This window comes from Nicotiana tomentosiformis, chromosome 7 (genome assembly GCF_000390325.3).
Source record: "Nicotiana tomentosiformis chromosome 7, ASM39032v3, whole genome shotgun sequence".
In the NCBI taxonomy this organism is placed as follows: domain Eukaryota; kingdom Viridiplantae; phylum Streptophyta; class Magnoliopsida; order Solanales; family Solanaceae; genus Nicotiana; species Nicotiana tomentosiformis.
In genome coordinates, this window is record NC_090818.1 from 83,876,680 (window position 1) to 83,885,290 (window position 8,611).

General features: G+C 34.7%; 1 protein-coding gene across 1 annotated transcript; it reads right to left on the minus strand.

The window, feature by feature from the left end:
- Nucleotides 1-1,043: 1,043 nt before the first annotated feature.
- LOC104104766 (root phototropism protein 2) lies at nt 1,044-3,473 on the minus strand. Its single transcript, XM_009612923.4, has 5 exons — nt 3,318-3,473; nt 3,164-3,233; nt 2,599-2,976; nt 1,778-2,509; nt 1,044-1,706 (listed from the first exon to the last, which is right to left on the minus strand). The coding sequence occupies exons 1-5, from the start codon at nt 3,377-3,379 to the stop codon at nt 1,221-1,223; spliced, it is 1,728 nt and encodes a 575-aa protein (XP_009611218.1). The 5' UTR covers nt 3,380-3,473; the 3' UTR covers nt 1,044-1,220.
- Nucleotides 3,474-8,611: the final 5,138 nt, after the last annotated feature.

An 8,611-nucleotide genomic window follows, 5' to 3' on the forward strand; every position in this document is an offset into this window, starting at 1 on the left:
ACATGCTATCATGTGCCTCGGTTATTGTTTGGTGAATTGATTGTCAAGTTGGATCTTACCTATGTGAGCTAATATCTTATGTTTTGTTGAGTTGGAGAAAATGCGTCAGATCAATGTAAAAAGAGGGTTAACACCATACATTGAAACATTAGTCTCATAACCATGGTATCTATAAACTGATACGGAATTGGATCATGGTTATGTACAGACACCCTTTATTTGTGTAGGAGTCTTGAGCACACACTACTTGGTGTCTCTTTGTGAGTGGAATTGGTACAAGTTATATTTGTTGGACTCGTTTAATTAGCAAAGCTTGTTCACTACCTTTGCCCTAGTTGTGCACCTTTGTTAATAATATTTGTTGTTTTTTAACATGTCTCTTAGGATATTTCCCTGCATTGTATATGTTATTGACTTGCACAGGTTATGCAAGGTGAGTATTATTTACTTTAAAATATTGTCACTATTTAATCGAGGTTAGCCAAGATACTTATTGAGTACATGAGTTTGGTTTGGAGCTGAGCTGTTGTGGATGACGAAGGTTAGCATTGAAGTTGTAGTTGTGTTGCAGATTCAAGCTACCATTTGTCTATGGTTGTTTAGTACTTTATTTCTGTTTATGTAAACTTCAAATAAATATTGTATTTATTTTTTTTGCCAGTTTGCAAATCTAAATCATAGTAGCTCATGACTTGTACTGTCAGAATTGGATAGTGATAGTTTCCTTCCACCATTCAAAACCACTTTCAACTAGTACCATAAATAGATTCACGCATCCCAATGACCTCCCCATCCTTGTGTGAGCCCGTCCGCTCCTTTCGATCAATTTAATCACTTCATTAGCCTGAATTAAATGTTAAAACTTACGTGACTTTCCGTTATTAATTTTAGCAAGACAATACAAATCCTACTTTTGAAATATCCAATGGTGCAGAGTAGTGGATCTTTTAACTACTTTGATTTCAGGCCACATAACATACAATTTAGAGGAATGCAATATAGATAATAGAGTTAGGTCTACAATCACATGAATTAACAGAGTATTGAAAAAACAAGTGTTTTCTACTTTATAGTAACATTAGAACATGGGGATATAAATGCAATCCTCGTCCTAAAAGGAGAACAAACAAACAACAGAATCAATCCTTTACACAAATTCAACCATTCTCACTCAACATAAACTAAAACCAAATATATGGTGAACAAACAACATAATTAACTTAGGAAATGGAAAATCTTCTCCTCCTAGGCTTAGTAATATCAACAGTGGCATCATCAATCATAGAAGTGTCCTTTGATCCATGCTTAAAGGGATTCAATTTCCCCAATTTTTTGGAGACAGAAGAAAAGAAGGTTGGCTTCCTGCTGAGACTGGGTTTAGCTGAAGTAGTCCCTTGACTTGTTTTCTGTATATCGGATATGTACATTTTCATCTTTAACAGTTCAGTTCTTAGAGCTTCGTTCTCCTTCACAAGTGAAACATCGGCTTGTAATTGGTTCCTTGTTGCCATGGCTTCGGGTAAATTGCTAGTATCATCTCCGCCACTCCTTATCTTCAGTTGATCGAAGTAGAGAGCATGAAGGACTATTTGCACTGGCAAACGTTTGTTTTGTGAAGCATGAACTCTGGCTTCATACGAAAGTTTCAGTGTATCCATCACGCTGCAAACTTTCTCTCTTTCAATTTCATCCAAATTTGGATGTGCCTGCAATTTTGATCCAATTACTCTTTCTGACTAGAATATTTTTGTTAAAATCTGCGAAAAGGATTTATTACCTTTAAGTAGATATCGACGGCTCTGTAAAGATCATCATCAACCTTCCTAGCTCCTTTAGGAACCAAAATAGCAATTCCATTGAATTTGGCTATAGTGAGGTCCCCAAAAGTGGCAATTTCACCAAGATAAGCATCTACAGTCTTTGCAACTCGTTGCATCGCCGTGGAACAAACTTGTTGTCCCAAATCACCCCCATTAAAAACCGCCACAGTCTTCTCTTTCTCCATAAATCCAGAAATAATTCTCCTCACGCTCTCAAGATCGAATAATCTTTCGCCATCATAAGTAAAAGACAACACGAGTAGATCGTCTACAGTGACATGTTCTAAAATTGTTGATATCCTTTTCTCCAATTCATTCTTGCAACTATTAGCTGCTCTTAAGAAAATTGCTGTACGGAGGAGACAACATAGGAAATTGATGGGAAAAGCTGCTTTGTCTGCAGGTAAGAGTTTGACAATTGACTCGAGAAGTTGCCGTTGATGCATCCTGATGTCGGAGTCCTCTGGCTCCGCGACTAATCTGGTGCCATTTCCGGAGTGGTCACGTACTAGGTCACGAAGAGACCTCTCTGTATACGTGATTATAGCACTTGCTGCTGTCAACGCTTTTGCTCCCCGAGTTTTCATCGAAATGATAATTCTCTCGAAAAATGCTATGTCTAATATCGTTAACTCTTCCGTCCACCAATTTGGTGGTGATCTGCTTGGAAAATTCGCCTCCACACATGCCTACACAAAACCCAATATTGCTCTGTTCATGTCAATGCTTTCAACAATCACCTCTTGAATTAAACTTTTAAATGAGATGAATTCAGTACCTTAGCACTGGCGATTTCAACACATCTTTGAACGATCTTGAGCTCCTCAGCAAGGGGAAGAAGATTTTCACAAGACTTTAATACGACAAGGGCTCCAGAAAGGCTAGTCAAGGCAACTTGGGCAAGGAAATCTTCTGTCCTGCTAGCAAGATTGTTATCGCAGTATTTATCAGTCATTTGTAAGTAATCAGCAGCACAACGAAGAGCAGCTACATTATGAACTGTGATTTCAAAGTTGACTCCATAGCAAAACTTGGCTGCTTTTTCAAACATCTCAGGACCTCCAGGTATCTCAGACAAGTTTATCCTCGTTACTTCTGTTTCTTTAGACTCTAGTATAAGTTTCCTTATGTAGTTGCTCTTCGCCACAAGCATGAACTGTCATGGAAAACATATCAGAATAACAAGAAATGACAACTGAAATCCGTTGTATGTTTCCAACTCAAACTGGGTACAACATGATAAAGTGCTCTAATATTCATTCTAAACTCTATATCCTGAATTCACATCGAATCTAACACTAGTTAAGTTAAGGCAAAAGATAACAAGGTCATAAGTAACGTACCTTGTGAAGATTAAAGTTTGCTTCACCTACTTCAACAACAACATCAGTTGGAATTTCTTGGGAAAACACCCTGTCATATATAAAGTTAATACAAACAGAGACAGGAAAAGAGAATAATAATGGTGTGTTTGGGGGAAAAAGAGATAGATAGTACCATTGGCCAGTTCTTTCCATGGCAAGAGAGAGTCGATTGGTATTCTTGATAGGAGCAGCCATGTGAGAGAGAAACTTCAATATTTAGTGCATAGAGGGAAAGCTTAGGATAATAAAACTAGGGGTCTAATTATAGGATATATAGAGAGAGCTTGGTTTATCTTGATGTGGCTTTTTCATCCACTTTATTTGTACTTGTAACTTGTTTCTACTCTGTTTTTTCGGGTGACAATTAATTAATTTATCTTAAACGCATCACATTTTCAAGCTCATGATTCCATTGTCCATTCTGCCCCCGATTCCTATTAACAACAAATATCCAACAGCCAATAAAGCAGCTTATCTTTTCAGCTTGGAATCTCTCAATTTTTACTGTCGCTTCTTGTTCTTTTTCACGTCTTACCTTGACTTGTTTTTTGGATCTTTCTTGGTTCTACGGAGTTCATTTTGATCCACTCCAACAAATTAAGAGAGGTCAATTATCATATTATCTAAAGCAAAATTAGAGTTCTTATGATAGACATGCGAAAGGTGTCCCAATTTTCCCCTGTGAGTTAGTCTGAAGTTATTGTGGAATTAAGTAGCTCTAGTCATCGCTGTTGAACTTGTGCATTGAATAAGCCAATGCTATTTTTACTTTTGTTATTCCTTCTCAAACAGTTTCTATCTTCTGAAACTAGACGTGCTTTCTTTTCCTTTTTCAAATATTTTCATTTAACCATTGTCAAGCGGTCAAAAAAGCAAATTGATTACGTATACAAAAGACCTAAGGTGAAAATGACTATACGACCGACACAATTAGGTGAATGCCTTCCTAAAGTGATAATTAAAACCATCTTTGTTTGAAAATTCCTTTTTTCCACAAAGAATGATACTATATACTAGTATAATATTGTTGGAGTCAAATAATATAATTTTTATACTGAAGTTAAGGAAGAATTGAAAGTCTTCTCAAACTTGTAATTTGGATGATTATTAGACTTGGAAAGGTTTTTGAAACTTGTGTTCTTATACCATTACTAAAAAATAGTATAATTCTGTCCGCTATTTCCGACCGAAATCGGTCAGAAATTGGTAATTTTCGACCGAATTCCGATCGATTTTAATTGGTCGGAAAAACGATGGTCGTAAACATGTACCGACCGAAATTGGTCGGAAATTTCCGACTGAATTCGGTCGGAAATATCAAAGCGTTGACTGACTGTCAAACTTTAATTTACGACCGAAATCGGTCGGAAATAATTAAATATTTTTTTATAAAAAATTCAGATTTCGGTTGTCGAAAACTATTAATTTTTTTTAAAAAAAAATTCATTTTCCGACCGAATTCGGTCGGAAATTTTAAAAAATAATAATTTTATTTAATTAAATAATTAGTTGTAAATTGTAATAAATTCTTAAGTTATTTAATATATATATATTCATAATTACCGACCGAATTCGGTCGGAAATTTCAATAAACTGTAGAATTTATTTGAAATTTCCGACCGAATTCTGTTGGAAATCTGGGAAAAAACTGGCAGAAAATGCCTATTTTTGAGCTACACCACCTGCCAATTACAACCAATATTCATCCTATAATGGCAGCATTACATTGATGCCATTCAACCATAATTAATCAACAACAATGAATATACTAACAACAACAACAACAATAACAACAACAACAACAACAACAACAATAACAACAACAATTAACTAACAAAAACTATTAACTAACACTTATAACCATTATCTAACAACAACAACAACAACTAATAACAACCATAACAACAACTACTAAAATGTTCAATAACAGAATAACAATATAATCATCATTCAAAATTAGTCTCAACTAAATATTGACAAGTTCAATACTTTGTTTAGCAATACACACCATTCAATGAGTTTTTTTATCTAGCATCATCTCCATCTTCACTCCTAGAACCTTCATCGTTGGCACATGGGGAAGGCTCACGAGACCGGGAAATGGGGAAAGCACCACTAGCAAGAAGATTGGCCAGCTGGCCTTGAAGGAGATTAAATTGTTCGTCCCTCCTTTCTAGCTGAACTTGAAGGGTACCAAATTGTTCATCTCTCTTTTTTTTTCTCTAGCCTTTGTCTCTTCAAGCTCTGCTGTCATATTTGCGATCTTCTATTCCATAGACGATATAGTCAACCTATCAATTACCTCGCCTTGGGCGAAAGTCCCTATACTTTGCAATCCAGCCTTGTAGCGCCGAAATAATTTATCTGGAAGACCGTATGCTATCCCCTTTTTAGGACCATCGACAACATCCAACCATATCATCTGCGCTTCTTCGTCTGAAATGGGCGGTCGCTCGCCTTGCTCATTCGGTGGCAAGCTCTGAGTGTACTCCTCCACATTAATCTTGTAGTGACCCTTTATTTACAAGATATAAAATTACTAACTATATAATATTATAAACATTTATAGTAGTTATGAAACTTACATGTGTAGTCTACGCCCGGTCCTCAACCCATCTAGTTGGATATGTCGGTGCCTTCTTCTTTCGGATGTGAGTCTCCATGAAGAACTCATCATGACTCATCTTCATCCCATATCTTTTTTTCCTACAAATATAATAAAACGTGTTAACGAAATTAACATATATAAATATAGTTCGATAAAAATAGACCGAAATATTTTAAGGAATTATCAGTTGTCTCCTCGTATCCCCCATGCTCCTTGAACCCAGACAGTGCAAGGAGTCACCCTTCTCAGATGCTCGGGCCTTCTTTCCCTGTTCACTCTGCTTCTCAAATTTCTCGGTGGCCCAATACCTCTGCAGATCCTCCCATAAATCCGGTAGAACCCATGAAGGCTTCTTGTTAACCTTTCGAGCGGAGCAGAAGGAATTAGAGAGTCTCTTACGATATTTGTACTCCCAATTTGCACAAATTTCACGGTTATACCTATCCTCCCATGCACACTTAGTCTGCAAATAAAGTATGTAATGTTAGATAAAAATATTTTTAATATAATGCTTAAATAGATAAGAATTGTATTTAAATCTTAAATTGGTTGAACATTTGTTGCACGAGATCCTCTGGAAAGTCACTCCAAGTTGGATAGGGTGCATTATACAACCCGCCAAGAATATCAGTGATTATCTTTGTAACCTGATGATTAGGAATGAACCTGCAACATAGCAATTGCATTAAATAAATAAGAGTAGCTATTCCCTTCCTTTAGTGGACGACTAACGGCCTCTAACTATTCATAAAAATATATTGCCTCTTCGTTAGGAGGTTGTTCAACACTTTCATGGGTTTCAAAATCGAAGTGCATCCCAAAAGCATCTGCAACCATTTCATGGTATCTAGGATGTTGAACGTTATTCCCCACCGACCTACTACTTTCACCAACAACTACATTATGAAATACACCATCACTACCATCAATCTCTCCATGACTAGTCCACACAAAATAATTATCCATAAATCCTTTTTTATAAAGATGAGCCTTAACATCCTCCGATCCAAAAAATTACAAACACTTGCACTTCACACAAGGACACCTAATCAACCCTCCAATCCGAAACGGTTCAAGTGACATTGCATGCGTAATAAATTCCTTAACCCCTTCAATAAATTCCTTCCTCAAAAACCGACGATTAGGATAATTCCTATTATACATCCAACTACGATATTCCATCTACATAAAGAACGAATAAATTATATTAATCATAGTTCAAATTAATTTATAGAATTAAGTTACATAATAAACTTTAGTTACAATATAATTAATTTAAATAATTTGAGTGCTTATTAATTTAAAAGTTCATACATATTCCTAAATAAGTTTTTTTTTAAATTCAATTAGACCATTAAAGGGAAAAATAAATAAATGAAATAAAATTATCTAATCCTAGCATTAATTATAATTAAAATTAGTTAAATTAAAAGAATTAAACCCTAGCATAATCATAACCAATATAATTGAAAGCTATAAAATTATCTAACCCTACCATAATAATAATCTTCTAACATAGATAATGCTAGCATAAACATAATCAATAGGAGTAAATCCTAAATCTAATTAATCATTAACTAAACCCTAGTTTATACAATAGAAGAATTAAAATTACTTAAATTAAAAAATGTAGATAACTAACCTTGAAAGAGAAGAGAGGGGGTTTGATTTTGGGTGCTAAAAGCAGTGGGTGGTGGTGGCGGAGGAAGCAGTGGTGGCAGCTGGCGGCCGAACAATGACGGGGGAAGGGAGGGAGACGATGAGGGGCTTTGATTTTGGGTGAGGAGGGAGACAAGAGTTGATTTTGAGTGTAGTTTTGGGTGAAAATGCAACTGGAGAGGAGAAAATGAGAAGTGGAAGAGAGATAGAGAAAATGGGGAAATGGGGAAGAAGCCATTCCCTAGCAGATCTAAATTGGAAATTTCCGACCGAAATCGGTCGGAAAATTTGGTCGGAAATATTAAGTGACATTTGACCGTGCCATTTTCGACCGAAATCGGTCGAAAATGTTTAGTTAATATTTAATAATTAGTTAACTACTTATTATTTATTATAAGTTATATATATCAAATAAGTATTAAATATTATTTATTTAAAAGCTCTTTATTATTTACACACACAAATATATAGTATAGTATAATATATATACTAAGTGTATAGTATATAAGCTATATTCGATATAACATTAGCTATATTAAGATGTATATATATATATATATATATATATATATATATAGTATAATATAGTATATATACTAAGTGTATAGTATATAAGCTATATTCGATATAACATTAGCTATATTAAGATCTCTCTCTCTCTCTCTCTCTCTCTCTCTCTATATATATATATATATATATATATATATATATATATATAGTATAATATAGTATATATACTAAGTGTATAGTATATAAGCTATATTCGATATAACATTAGCTATATTAAGATCTCTCTCTCTCTCTCTCTCTCTATATATATATATATATATATATATATATATATATATATAGTATAGTATATATAGTATAGTATTAGAGTGGTAGGTTAGGAGATAGTTGAGTCTTGTCTTATTTCATATCGTTGTGAGACTAGTCTGGTAGGGTTTTTGTCTAAGCTATCTAGAGGCAATGTTGTGTCTTACCATTTTGCGTTTCAGTGTTAGACCTATTTACTAGCTATCGTTTTTATTTTTGCTTTTTTTCGTTTTTGCTTTGCATCTTTCTTTTGGATTTCATGTTGTTCCTATTTTTCCTATGATTTCTGTGGTGATACTGATATTGTCTTATTTTGTCTTTTTGTTCTCTTGAGCCGAGGGTCT

Excerpts from the sequence above, each read along its gene's own strand:
- LOC104104766 (XM_009612923.4), bottom strand. The coding sequence starts at position 3,379 with ATGGCTGCTCCTATCAAGAATACCAATCGACTCTCTCTTGCCATGGAA. Across the intron at positions 3,234-3,317 it reads ATGGAAAGAACTGGCCAATG|GGTGTTTTCCCAAGAAATTC; the intron begins GTACTATCTATC and ends TATATATGACAG. Across the intron at positions 1,707-1,777 it reads CCGTCGATATCTACTTAAAG|GCACATCCAAATTTGGATGA; the intron begins GTAATAAATCCT and ends TCAAAATTGCAG.